At 47.8% G+C, this 14,495-nt stretch overlaps 2 protein-coding genes across 2 annotated transcripts; both read right to left on the bottom strand.

Annotated features, from left to right (window-relative positions):
* Window positions 1-4,306: 4,306 nt before the first annotated feature.
* On the bottom strand, window positions 4,307-6,117 carry LOC123189802 (uncharacterized). The gene has a single exon (XM_044602297.1). It carries the CDS (start codon window positions 6,094-6,096, stop codon window positions 4,504-4,506), a length of 1,593 nt encoding a protein of 530 aa, XP_044458232.1. The 5' UTR covers window positions 6,097-6,117; the 3' UTR covers window positions 4,307-4,503.
* A 232-nt stretch (window positions 6,118-6,349) lies between these two features.
* Window positions 6,350-8,856, bottom strand: LOC123189810 (beta-carotene isomerase D27, chloroplastic). Its single transcript, XM_044602306.1, has 8 exons — window positions 8,586-8,856; window positions 8,415-8,507; window positions 7,992-8,096; window positions 7,782-7,881; window positions 7,540-7,631; window positions 7,377-7,457; window positions 6,971-7,039; window positions 6,350-6,829 (listed from the first exon to the last, which is right to left on the bottom strand). The coding sequence occupies exons 1-8, from the start codon at window positions 8,730-8,732 to the stop codon at window positions 6,689-6,691; spliced, it is 828 nt and encodes a 275-aa protein (XP_044458241.1). The 5' UTR covers window positions 8,733-8,856; the 3' UTR covers window positions 6,350-6,688.
* Window positions 8,857-14,495: the final 5,639 nt, after the last annotated feature.

Raw genomic sequence — 14,495 nt, 5'->3', positions numbered from 1 at the left:
AGTGCTTTAGTTCATTACTTTTGCTATTAGAGTTTTATAAAAGTTTTTTAGTTAATTTTCTTTTTGTTACCATCTTTTCATCCACATAGCATGTGCAAGAAAGTAGAGAGAGTTACGGCAAAAATTAGATGCACTTCGTGTACAAAACAGACAATCTTTTTCGAAGTATCAGGGTTTCATACGGAAACTCGTCTGTTACAAAGGGATTCTATTTTTTTACTTATTTGAACTCCATAGTTTTTCTGTGTTCAAAATCCACCATTAAAAGCCACATCGTCAATTTTCAACCCTTTCTGATTTCATTTGCTATTTTTATGCATTTACTGATTATTTTGAGCTATAAGACCCTGAAATTGAAGGCAACATATAGCTCTAATGAATAGATAAGTGACCAAATTAATAGAAGTTCATCATCACATTAAAAACAAAGTACATACATAGTTCTAATTGAACAACATATAGCTCTCCAGAGCATCTAGTTAAACCATACATTGAAACTATGTAAAACCTTTCAATGCAACAACAAATGCGATCATAATCACAACCAAGGTAAAAATTGATCCAACGGCATAATGATACCAAGCCTTAGTATGAATGGCATATTTTCTAATCTTTCTAATCTTCAACCGCATTGCATCCATCTTGATCTTGTGATCATCGACGACATCCGCAACATGCAACTCTAATATCATCTTCTCCTCCTCAATTTTTTTATTTTTTTTCTTCAATTAATTTTTTTCTTCTTCAACTAAATTTAACCTCTCGACAATAGTGTCGGTTGGAATTTCCGGTTCAACTACCTCCTACATAAATAAAATCTATGTCACATTGGTCGGCATAATTGTCATAAACAATAAATGAACCAAATAGTTATAAAATGATAGTATATACCACATCTGAATCATAGACAGGACGAGGGCCGACGGGGACGGATACCAAAACCATCGCAATATATAATAACAAGCAATAATAAAAGTTAGAAAATTAGACAAGTATCTATCTAAAGTAAGAATTATTTTCTTTCGGAAAGAAGATAAAAACAAGAGGCTCACCACGGTGGTGCCCGCGGCGAGATCGGTGCGGGCGACAGACGGCGGTGAAGACGGAGACGGGACGTGACGGACCGCTAAACCTATGCAAATCTCGGGGAAAATGGAGCTTGGAGGTCGAGCTTCGAGAGGAGAAAGCTTAACTAGTGTGGCTCGGGCATTTCATCGAACACCTCATGTGCATAGGAGGTGAGCTAGAGCACCCCAAATGCCCTCAACTCGCCGGCCAGAAAAAACAGAGCACTGTGGAGTGCTCTGCTGCGGCGATGGGGTATATGTAGGCAACTCATTTGTCCCGGTTCGTGACTGGAACCAGGACTAAAGCCCACTCTTCTGTCCCGGTTCAAGCCAAGAATCGGGACCAATGGTTATGGGCCAGGAGCAAGGCCCATTGGTCCCGATTCGTGCCTAGAACCGGGACAAATGGGTCCATACGAACCGGGACCAATGCCCACGAGGCCCCGGCCGGCCCCCTGAGCTCACGAACCGGGACGAATGCCCCCATGGGTCCCAGTTCGTGACTGAACCGGGACTAATGGGCTTGCCATGCCCGAACCAGAGCCCTGTTTTCTACTAGTGGTGGGACGAGGAGCAGCGGCGGAGGAGGAAGGCGGGAGGCGGCGGAGACGGGGAACGCTAGAAGAGACAAGGCCGAGTGATAGGAGATTGGAGAGATCGAGGGAGAGGAAAAACTGGGTGGGAAAAAAACGAGCATGGAGGGTGGTGGTGGTGGTGGTGGTGGGAGGGGAACGAAAAAAAACCAGACGAAAAAACTAGAAAAAAGTGATGGGACGAAATAAATCGTGAATACTATTCGACCAACTCATCCATTAAAAATAGACAATTCCATCTTACTTGCCTCCACAGAGGGAGTATATTGCTTCGCAACTGCTAGTTCTCCTGCAGAATTCCATAAACAAAAGAACTGAGGGAGACGTTGAGATTATGTATTTCATCGACGAGGAGTTGTCTAATTTTAAGGTTAGGGACATAGAACGTCCCGGCACTGCTGAGCAGAAGGGAAGTCCTAGAAGAGGTGCAGGATCACGAGTTCGTATACTTCTTTCTTTTGCCGCAAAAAAAAGAGTACACATCTCTACTCCTAATGGAGCAGTTGGTAGTCTCGCTTCCTGTTTTTTTTTCGTCCCACCACTTTCGTCCGGGTTTTTTCGTAGGTTAACCGTCGTAGATTTTTTTCGTCGCCTCCCCCACTTTATCGGTTTATTTTCATTTCACCCTCTCACACAACGAAAAAAACTGAACGGATCAGAACTTTCCATACTGACGCAAATTATTTAGTAATGTCTTTATGTAAAAGAATCAGTCACAATCAATCTCTAAAGATCAAATCTAAATTAATTAATCTTCATAACGTTCGTTTTCTTTCGAATCACGTCCATAACTTTCCTTCCTTGTTTGGGCAGAAAACTGTTTGGTAGCAGAGATTAGGAAGCTTCCTATGAGTGTAGTAATAGGAAGTATTCTTTTTCTTGATGATTCGTTTTCATGCATGATGATAGTAAATTAGGCCAACATTCACCACTATTTATCAACGTCATCAATCGTATCCATTCCTACCAGTTTTAAGGGAATCTGCTCGCTATGTCTTTTTAAGGGGATCCGCTTGCTAAGTCGTCGTCGCACGTTATTTTCACAAGCAATTCCCCTAAAAAAAGGCGTGGGTATTGGTAGTTGAACGCCCGCTAGGTTTTTCGCCTGTCCCATCCTCGTGCTGTGCCGCCGCCACCCGCCGAATTTCCAGCCGCCCGAGCCCGTTAACTTCGCCAGCCATCGGGTCGACTGCCCCCACCCCAAACCCCCATCCCCGAGCACTAGCTATCGCCGTGTTGCCGCCCCAAGCTCCACGCCACCTGGAACGAATCAAGCGCCGTCCTGACACCGCCGGCGCCGGCCCAGCACCTCCAGCCTTGCATGGACAGCTTCAATGTGCAGTCTCCCTTGCTGCCTCACCTTCTGCCAGCGCATGCAGCGGCGGGGTTGGACGCGTGCGTGCTTGCTAGCTTGCTCTCCGTGCGTACGTACTTGCTCTGCATGCGTCGCACCGGCCAATGCGCATGATGCGTGTGTGCCTGCTTTTCTGTATGTGTATGCCAGCGTGATGCGTGTGTGCGTTGCTGTGTGTGTATGATATAGATGGCCCGAGTGTGTGCATGCTGTGCTCTGCTCTCTGCTGATCTATGTGCTGGTGCTCCTGCTATATGTTCATGCCATACAAATGAAATTTCTGTTAATCTTCTGACATGTTGAGTTGGTTCTCTCTGTCTTCTGAGGGGGTGAATGCAAAGCAGTCTATTAAGCCAGGCACTATTGCTGAGCTAAATTGACAAAAAAAATATTGGTAGCCATAGTTGTAGTTTAAGTAGTAGCGAGTTGTCTGATATGTATAAAGAGCCCGTTGCAACTGAGCCCGTTGCTAAATTGACAAAAAAGTCGCCAGTGTCACTTGATATGTATGAGAATATTAAATGTATTATTAACATGATTAATATTGAACTCTTAAAGTTAATGTGGCCCCGTTGCAACGCACGGGCGTTCTTTTAGTGTATGTAACATGGGAGGTGAATTTTTTCCTTGGCAAAAGGAATTGTACACGATAGTCCGGCAATATAGTGAGCATATTTTTATGGCATATTAAAGGGTGTGTTTGCACAATTTCATGCCAAAGTACAACCATTTGTATCATGCGTAACAATGACGTACACATTTTACAAGACGTTGCATCTTAAAATATGATACTCAGTATATTAGAAAAACATAATTTTAAACATTCATCAAGCTCAAGTTTCTTATATTTATATAAATAAAATAAATTTAATGCGCTAAAAAAATTAAATCACTTCTCTTGTATATGCACACGCAACTAACATGGGCCCGTGGACTACAAATGCGCTAGAACACAAGGCCCGGACATTCGGTCCGCGAAAGATAATGTTCTGGTACTTGACGCCCATCGGCCCGGACACGACAAGGCAGAGAGGGAAGGAAGAAGGAGGGGCGAGCCCGACGACAGCCACCGCGTTTGAGGGTGAGGGGGAGGAGGAGAGAGGAGAGGAGAAAACCACCATTCATTGATTAACGGTTCCTGGCAGAAAGGTTTGTACACTATAATCCGGCAACATAATGATCATGCTTTTGTGGCATATTAAAGCATGTGTTTGCCATGTGCAAAAATGACATACAAATTTTACATTACATTGCATCTTATAATACGATATATTAGAAAAACATAGTTTTAAACATTCATCAAGCTCAAGTTTCTTGTATTTATATAAATAAAATAAATTTAATGTGCTAAATAAAAAATCAAATCACTTGTATATGCACACGCAAGTGGCATGGGGCCCGTGGGCTACAATAATGTGCGAGAACACAAGGCCCAGACAGTCAGTTTGCCAAAGATAACATTTTGGTCGTTGACACTCCGGGGTGCATTTCAGCTGTGGTACTTGACGGAGGTGTAGGTCTGGACCATGGTGGAGACGAAGGTGACGAGCGCGACGACCTCGATGACGACGGCCCACGGCAGCGTGAAGTAGTTCCGCTGCACGTCGGCCCACATGACGTACAGCGGGTGGCGGCTCCGCTCCCGCAGCTTCTCCAGCAGCACGCAGAGGTAGCTCGTCACCAGCAGCTCGCCGCCGGCCGCCGCCTCGCTCGCGACGCCCATCGTCCGGAAGAACCTCGCCACGGCCTCCTTGGTCTCGTTGCCCGCGCCGCCGTGCTGCTGCACCACCTCCGCCGCCGCCAGCACCCCCGCGTCCTCCGCCGACTGCACCATCTTCGCCATGAAGCACACGTACGCCGACACGTCCATCGGCGTCTTCATCGACGCCGACGCCGACTGCTCGAACGCCATCAGATTCAGCAGCAGCGGCGCCGTGCGGAACTCGACCCGGAGCTGGGGGAGGTGGAGCCGGTCCTCGTGCTGCGTCAGCTTCACCGCGAGCGGCACGGGCCCCAGCACCGACGCGATGCCGGCCACCGCCTTGCTCCCGCTGCCGGCGCGCGCCTTCTTGAACTGCACACCCATGCGCTTCAGGTCGCTCGCCGCCGGCACGTCTTCCTTCCCGTAGCTCGCGCTCCACTTCTTGTCCTCGGGGAGGATCGGGTACAGCAGCGGCACGAACAGCAGCAGCGGGATACGGCGCAGCAGCCGTGCCGCCTCCTGTGCCGTCTCTATCACCGCGCCGTCCTGGATGGTGCGGGGCGGCGGCTCCCACCGTGTCCGCGCCGCGGTGATCATCGCGTGGAGCAGGTGCAGGACGTGGGAGACCCCCTCGGCCGGCGGCAGCTCCTCGCTCATGTCGCGGCCCTTCTCGCCGGCGAGGTAGTACAGCACGAGCTTCACGAGCAGCACCGGCGCGGGGTACCCGGTGGCCTCGAACTCCGGCAGCTTGGTGCTGGCGATGAGATCAACGAGTACGAAGAAGGGCATCTGGTTCTCGGCGAGGACGAGGTCGACGGAGAGCTGCGCGGGGCCGAAGGGCGTGGCGTGCAGCGACGGCTCCTCGTGGCCCGTGGCGACGTTGATGAGGTGCTCGATGATGAAGCAGCCGTCGAGCACCATCATCTGGATGAACTCATCAGGGGGAATCTCGGCGACGTCCTCCCCGACGTACATCGCCCGGGCCTCCTGCTCGCGGGCGGCGACGACGCGGATGTACCCCTGGATGACGGCGAGGTGTTGCGCCGTGTCGGGGTGGCCGCGGGAGATGAGGCTGTTGAGGTACGCCACCTTGAGCCGCTCGGCGGGGCGGAGGCGCCGGTCCTCGCGGCTGTGGAGCGGGCCGATGGCGACGAACCCCGGCGTGTAGTCCTTGGCGTTGTTGTTGCGGAGGTGGAGGGGGACGCGGGACAGCCGGTGGCTGGTCGCCATGGCCCGGTGCTGCTCCTCCGCCGCCACGCCCTCCTGCTTCTGCATCAGGGTGCGCGCCAGATATTCGACGTGCACCGTGATGTCCCCGCCGCCGCCACCACCGCCACCGCCACGGGCGCCGGGCATGCGGAAAGGCCGCTCTCTAGGCATCGTGGACGATGGAACAGTGCACGTGCTATGCCACGACCGCCATGAACTGCATGCCCGGCTACATATATAGGGGCGGAATGGAATCTGAGCCCAGAGAATGCCAGCTCTGAGGGAGACGATGATGATGAGATGGACACGCAAGAACAAATCTGAGAACGACAGGATCCCTCAATGATGTACGCCTACACACAGGTAGTATATACGTAGCTTCCGTCAGCGATAAAGAGGACAGAACATGCATCAGTGCCAATTCTTTGCTTTGCTTGTACATGCAGACAATACGAGATTCAACTTCGTTATTCTAATTATAGTAGGTTGCATACATCCCAATTAAACCCATGCGCGCAGCATGTGGCGTGTATGTGCACATCATGCTATACCGTTCACCTAGGGAAGAAGCCGGCCCAGCCCGCAAAGCCCACATACAAATCCATCTTCAGTCGCAGGTGAAGCAGGGGCAGCACCATTGCTGGCTTGACAAACGTTCTTATATTGTGGGACAGAGGGAGTATATTCGTACTTAGCCCTAAAAAAAATCTATATTCATACCATTTTAAGTATTTATCATGTGCGTCCTTTCAGAAGCAGCAGATCAAACTTGGGGGCATAGACCATCCGGGCCACCGCTGCTGCCAAGCTCTCTGCGCCGTCTAGCGTTTGTGCATATGTCCAAGCATGGTTCCTTCAGGGCCTTGTCCGTGTCAGGAGGTGGGGGTGGCACTCCAAAGTTGAACTGCAACGAGCAACATTGTTATTGGAGACTGCTTCTTCAGTGGCATTTGGTTGGAAAAAGGGATAAAAATGAGCATAGCTGTGAGATTTTGCTTTAGCATAGCAAGATGTACATGATTCCTGATTCCTGAATTTCCTTTACCTGGCAGCTATAGTCTTCAAAATTTGGCTCCATATACAAATCGACGCCCATGTGATCCTTGAAGAAGGTCTGAAAGATAGACAACAGTTTTTAGCAAAAGACACTCAATAAGCTACTCTTTTAGGCAATGGAAGTACTTTTTCCCCCGGAGCTCCAATGCGTGATTGAAACATAACCGTTCAAGGAGCATTTCCGGCTGGATCTGGTAGAATTTTGGGTGAGCAAAAAGTTTTCATGATCTATTCACAATTATGAAACATCAACGATGCTCAAGCAGGTTTCTGTAGGCGGATTATACCATTCCAGTTTGCTAAATTGATATCACATCCCTTTGGAAGACATAAAGGTATTGTAGAAAAAAGACTGCGGAGAAGTACAGATCTGGAAATATAACGCATAGACACACCTGAGTTGGCAGTTTGCACGTGTTGATACAAATGCCAAGACATTTGCTCTCTTCCAAATATTTACACTTCTCGACAAACACCTGGCAATTTCCAGAATGACATATTAACAATTTGAAAGTCTTCATGAACGAAATGTAAATTGAAGGCTGAACAGATCAATACCCCACTAGATAACGACTTCCCATTGGGCAGTGTTACAGAATTCACTGAACATGTGCCCATTAGCCATTGGCACGAAAGCGCTGTTGCTCTAGCTTCACGAGTGAAATGGATCACAAGTAAGAAAAACAGGACCACTGATCACGCTAAGTTACGGTGAGTTAACTCTGCAATTGATCTCTACAGGGAACTGAGTCCTGAAAGCGTATCATAGTGCCTGAAATTCTGACTTGCAATGAACTCACCTACCATCATGGAAGCAAGTTGGCCATTAGCAATTGGTGCTAAAAGAGCTTTGAAAAGGACTAGCAACAGAGGTGGGAACAGTGCCTGAAGTACTCGGACCTGAAATTTGTAAGAGAAGAGATGCCGAGAAAGATAACTGAATTTAACTTTAAGTCATGTAACTATGGCAGAAGAGGTGGGACTGGAGATGAACAAGAGCAGTGGCATACAGCTGATTGCTCAGTCTCTGAAGCACTTTTCCCCTTGATCATGAGGCGATTCGCAACTTCGATCAGCCCGTCGTATCCAGGCTTTTGAGAATCCCACCCAACCTCCTACAGCTTTGTGCACAGGCAATGAGAGAAATTAACAGATGTAACAATCACACAGCTGTGCAAAGGGTGGAATTCAGTCTCTGGTTTATCAATTCATCGTGTTCTATCCAACCAGCAAAGATTGAAATATGTTGCATGTGAATCGAGAACTGAGGTTCAGATTAGCCAAATCTGCATCATGTCATAATTTCTGCAGTCAACCCCATGAATCGGGGAATCATTTCATATCGGCACTGAACAAAAATCACTTGCATGGCCGAGAGGAGATAGGTAACCAAGTAGAGAGAAGAAGGGGACGGGCGGATCGATGGGGCTCACCTCCACCATCTTGGCCCGGAAGAAGGCGAGGAGGAAGTCGTCGGCGAAGGAGGGACGGTACTCGCCGCCCTTGCCGGACGGCGGCGCTCCCACCTGAAATAGCACGAGGAATCAAGAAACCGTAGTGCCCCGGCCAGGGCGAGGAGGCTGGCTAGAATACCTAATACGTACCGGCGGCGACGAGCAGTACAGCCGGGAGGTAGGCCGGCGGCTGGGTCCCTGGATTGAGGGGGCTGAGAAGGACGGGGCGCGAGGGGTGCAGGATGGGAGTGCGGGGAGGAGGCGGCGGTGGAGACGGCTCGTGGTCGGAGCCGCCATGGGCGTGGACTGGGCAAGCGCCGGCGAGCGAGCTCCGGCTGTGAGCCTGTGACAGACCGTAGGAATCAACCAGCCAGGGCGTGGTGGATAGCCGGCGGAGGCTCACACGTCAGCGACCTCCACCAATTTCTTTTATTTTTTATTTTTTATTCTCCGGGCGGCAATGCGGCCCAGACTACCCACTCTCTGCCAGGCCCCTGTATCCCTTTTGGCCCAAGAAATCGATCCGCCAAAGCAACAGCACACAAACTCAAAAAATAAAAACTCAAGAGACGACAGAGACTACCACCAAATTGTCCAAAAGTTTCACAACAAAAAAAAGTCCAAAAGCACACAGACTTACTAATTCCTCCTAGTGGAAAAGAACAGAGCCTACAAAAATCTCTTAAGCAAAGAATATTTTACTAAAATCTGCAATCCATGTATACAAGACATAGAAGAGTTTACACAAAAGAGGGGCCAACTTAACTAGTTAGAATGCAAAGTTTCAGCTACCATATGTAGGGATCGTGTCTTGTCTTAATTTCCAGGGAGCTAGTCTTGCAGGAATTATCCTAGTTCACGTCCCCAGATGATTGAGAAAAGCCCGAGCAGAGACTCAACAACATTCTTGGTAGAGTATAACAAGGAAAACAAAAATGTCTACACAAAATCTTGGTCATGCATGTGAAGAGTAAATCAAAGGAGTATTAACAGTCACTCCAGCTGGTACCAAATAAAGCCTGAAACAATTCTCAGAATACCCCAAACGAGATTAAGATCATCAGTGAACTGTAACAAACACAAACTTGTCCAAAACATGCTCACAGAGCCCAGGCAGAGTGTTGCCAACCCCACTCATGCCCATGGTTTTCACTTTCAGTGAAATTTCACTGAAATTCACTGAATTTCATTAATTTCAGTAGACACTGAAATATTACGTTTCGGCGAAAATATTTCAACAAATTCAGTAGTGCACAGGAAATCAAATATTTTTCAAAATATTTTTTGAAAATTTCAAATATTTAATTAAATTCAAATGAATATTTTGGCCTTTTGGCTGAAATGCAAACTGAAATAACTGAATTTCATTGAATTTCAGTGATTTCAGTTGATGCTGAAATTTTGTTGAAACTGAAATTGAAAACCATGCTCATGCCAGACCAGCAAGATCTGAAGAGATAATAAAGATTCTTCTCAGTGTGGATCAATTTTACGAAACAAATGAAGTGAAGGAATATAAAGTTGAGTGTCAGGTTATTAAATCATGTTGTGTGCTGCTTCTCTGCCTTTGCTCTAACTCTGATCCCCAGTCTATGCTGCCTTACAAGTTGTAAAAGAGAAAGTAAAAGTCGCAGCGGTAGAGCATTTAGGCGCCAAAACCGGACAGAACTGCACACGTGCGTGAGAGCAAGAATTTCTCGTCAAGCAAATGCTTTAGTTCCTTCTCTGTCACAAATATGGTGTTGGTGCCTTGCGGACTTAAGCGAAAACTCGCACTGGTAAATTCTTGGCTATACCTTTCCCCACATTACGAGGAGCAGGAAAGTAGTTGAATCTTCAAAGAAGTGTGCTTTCAATAACAGGAAGATAACATACTTTTATCACCTGTATTCAACAATCTCTTTTTAATCGAACACGCCGGGGATCTGCGTATCATTACATTAAGAAGAAGAAATGGGACAAGAACCCATACAACACCCACTCACACATGCTACACACGCCACACTATTGTTCTTAGATTACATTCGCACATGTTTATCGTTAAAAAAACGACCAGACAGGACTACAACCAAACAACTAAGCTCCATGGGCCAGGGCAGTCAAGCAAGAGAGGCCCTGCGCCTGCAATCTCCCAAAGACGCCGCTCATCGCCGGCAGTGTATTCAACAATCTCCATCGGTGCTACTGACAGCATAGAGTATGAGACTCCGATATGAGCTCGAATGTCCACTAAATGAACATAGCATCAGCAATCTCAAAAATCCCTTCATTAGGGACCCGTTTGCCCTGGCATATATCACAAATTCCCCAAACTAAGTAAATCTACTCTTGCAGGCATAGCTGAGAATGACATCTGCTAAAAATGCATTCATATCAAGGAAAGTGACTGTTTTAGATATTATAAAATCGTGGGTGGTTGGAACAAACCATGCTAGAAAATCTAGAATTGGTGTTCATTGTGCTTCTTATGGAAAGAGCACATATCTATAGTGTCCCTGTCCAGAAGCCAGTATCCCTAAAAATGCAACCAGTTCTGCTAGACTATGTGCTCCACCTTTCCATGCCCAAAAAAGCTTAATAGATACACAGATATGAACTGAATGAAAAATGAAGGACCGATTTTCTACAAGCAAGGAAGTTAGAGTTATGGAGACAAACCTTGGAATCGAAAGGGTTTAGGCTTAGTAGAACTAAAACCGAGTACATGATGCTACTAGGTGTGAGGAGGAGGAGGTTAGCCTTGATAGTCAGGTGGTACCTCAGAAGGACACCTTTCGGTATTTAGGGTCAATGCTACAGGAGGATGGGGGTATTGATGAAGATGTGAACCATCGAATCAAAGCCGGATGGATGAAGTGGCGCCAAGCTTCTGGCATTCTCTGTGACAAGAGAGTGCCACAAAAGCTAAAAGGCAAGTTCTACAGGACGGCGGTTCGACCCACAATGTTGTATGGCGCTGAGTGTTGGCCGACTAAAAGGCGACATGTTCAACAATTAGGTGTGGTGGAGGTGCGTATGTTGAGATGGATGTGTGGCCACACGAGGAAGGATCGAGTCCGGAATGATGATATACGAGATAGAGTTGGGGTAGCACCAATTGAAGAGAAGCTTGTCCAACATCGTCTGAGATGGTTTGGGCATATTCAGCGCAGGCCTCCAGAAGCTTCAGTGCATAGTGGACGGCTAAAGCGTGCGGAGAATGTCAAGAGAGGGCGGGGTAGACCGAATTTGACATGGGAGGAGTCCGTTAAGAGAGACATGAAGGATTGGAGTATCACCAAAGAGCTAGCTATGGACAGGGGTGCGTGGAAGCTTGCTATCCATGTGCCAGAGCCATGAGTTGGTTGCGAGATCTTATGGGTTTCACCTCTAGCCTACCCCAACTTGTTTGGGACCAAAGGCTTAACTAATTTGCATTTATTATACCAGCAGGAGACCCAGATGGCAATGGAATAAATAAACTGTACCTTCCAAGGAGTTATACACATCCAATGAATCAACTACTCAACTGTGTCTGACTCCGAAAAATCGATACCTTTCAGGGAGTGATTTTATTTGCTCATGATATTTTCCTTCCGTTGAAAATAGATGCCACATCAACAAACTAGTTGAAGCTTCAAGTGAGATGCTCTTCCCATCAACTTTAGACAAATAATTTCCAGCCTTGACTATCTCACCTTTTTCTAACAACATTCTGATGATAGCATTTAATAGAACGGAGCTGGGAGCATAACCACTCGTCTCCATTGATGAAAACATATGATCAGCTTCTTCCATTGATCCTTCTTTTAAAAGATTTGTTATCATTATTCTGTAGGTAGAAGCATTAGGTACCAATCCATTGGCAGATATTGCAGCAAACAAAATGTTAGCTTCTTCTCTTCTTCGAACCTTGTACATTGCATCAATCATGGTATTGAATATTGTAATATCGAACTTCACGTTCATTGCACCTAATTTGTGGAACAGTATGATTGCTTCCTCAGTGCAATTATTCCTACAAAGTTCTCCAAGAATTATACCGTATGTTGAAATGCTCACTGTTGTTCCACTTTCAACCATCTGATGAGCAATCTCCGCAGCTTCCTTGCCTCTTCCATGGTTGCAAAGGGAGGCCACGAATGAGTTGCGAGTAGCATCATGTAGTATAAGACCCCGGCTTGTCGTTTCTCTGAATATTGTTACTGCCTCATTCCACCAGCCCAAAGAGGAATATCCCTAGATCATACACTTATATGCCACGTTGTTGGGTCGAACATCATTATCGACCATCTGCCGAAGGAACGACTCTGCCTTGTCCATTGCTCTGGCCTTGCACAGCGCATCAATTATCGAGGTATATGTCACCACATTAGGTTTAACTCCTTGATGCTCCATTTCATTGAACAGATCGCATGCCTTGCTTACTTCGCCTTCCTTACAGAAGCCATGGATGACCGTGCTATATGCCACCACGTTGGGGGCGCAGCCACCTCCTTCTTTCGACATCATCTGGGGCAGGTCAAGCGCTCGCTGGCTCCTGCCATCGTCACACAAGACCTTCAGAACGACGGAGTATGACAAGGCATCAGGCGCACAGCCGAGTTCAGGCATCCTATGGAGCAGCACGCTGACAGCCTTGTCTGTCCGTTTTGCGAGGCAAAAGCACCTGATGAGGGCGTATGCGTCGATGCCGTCTGTCCTCAGGCCCGTCCTGAGGAGGCGGCCGAAGAAGGCAAGCCCCAGGTCAGGGCGACGCGCGCGGCAGCAGCAGTCCATGAGGATGCTATAGGTGTGGGCTGTAAGAGGCGACGCATGTGGGCTGGCTTCTCGGCGCAGGCGGTTGAAGAGAGACACGGCGAGGGCGGGGCTGTCTTTGCAGGCGGTGGAGGCTGGAGCACGGGCAAGGGCCGCGAGGAAGCCGTTCAGGGCTTGACCAGGGACCGGGGTTGCCTGCTGCAGCAATTCGTCGAACAGGTGGTGCGCGTCTGCCGGGCCCAGTGTCCCGGTTCGAACGCGCTCCGTGGCCGCGTCGAGGGCGGCGCTGGGATCCTAGCAGCGTGAGGGCGGCGAGGTGGGGGTGGGGGAGAGGCGGCGGAGGAGGCGGGGCGTGGGCGTGGTGGAGTAGAGGCGAGGCATCACTGCCATGGACACCGCGTGTTGGTGCTTGGAGTGTGCTTGTGGAGTGGCTGAGAGATTTCTTTTTTTGGACTTGAGTTGCAGTGTTTCTTAGAGCATCTAGCAGAACTCCGCATCCCCTAAAACACGTTTGTAGTTTGCGAAAAAACGGTTTTGCAGGCCGACGCAAACGGTCGCAGAGGCAGACCCCGTAAAATGGACCCGTAAAAAAGATATTCACGGAATATGCTCTTTTACGGGTCGGCTTTGCGGGGTCTGGTCCGGCGCCGCTCCTCTCGGCCCAAAAAACCTAAATTTGCACCTTAATTTAATATTATTGGATACATATAAGACATCACGAAATCTTTGTTAAAATAGCAAGATCAAAAAAATAAGAACCACAAGTATGTATGTTAGAAGATTTCCAACTTCCATAAATCTTTGCTAGAATAACAAGACTAAAAAAAACAAGAACCACAAGTATGCATATTAGAAGATTTTCAACTTCCATAACTGCTCCCACTAGTTGGACCAATATCTTCTTCATGCATTCATTGTTGATCTGTGGATTCTTGATTTTGCATTCTTTTTTCTTCATCTTTTTTTTTTGAGGAACCGGCCGGAGCACTGCCTTTTCATATAAGAAGGAGAAGAAGGTTTATGTACAAGAGTGTTCCGGTTTTTGGAAGAGAAACTGGACAAAAACCCCTAGAAAGAAACCCACGATGGCAGTAGTCAGCCAATACCGGTTGCCACATGTGCCCGGCCAAAGGCCCGGGACCTTTGCTTGATGTCTTCGAAGGCAATAGCTGCAACCTCGAGGTGCGTGAGGCGAGTTCCATTGAAGATGCGTCGGTTTCGCTCCTTCCAAATGTTCCAGATGGTGTAAAGGAAGCGGCCGCTCCGCCTTCTTTTGACGTTCTTGGGCAGATTGGTGGTGAGCGAATCCCACCAGTCCGAAAT

The sequence above is a fragment of the Triticum aestivum genome, chromosome 1A (assembly GCF_018294505.1).
Source record: "Triticum aestivum cultivar Chinese Spring chromosome 1A, IWGSC CS RefSeq v2.1, whole genome shotgun sequence".
NCBI lineage: Eukaryota > Viridiplantae > Streptophyta > Magnoliopsida > Poales > Poaceae > Triticum > Triticum aestivum.
This window is presented reverse-complemented; position numbering and strand designations above follow the sequence as displayed.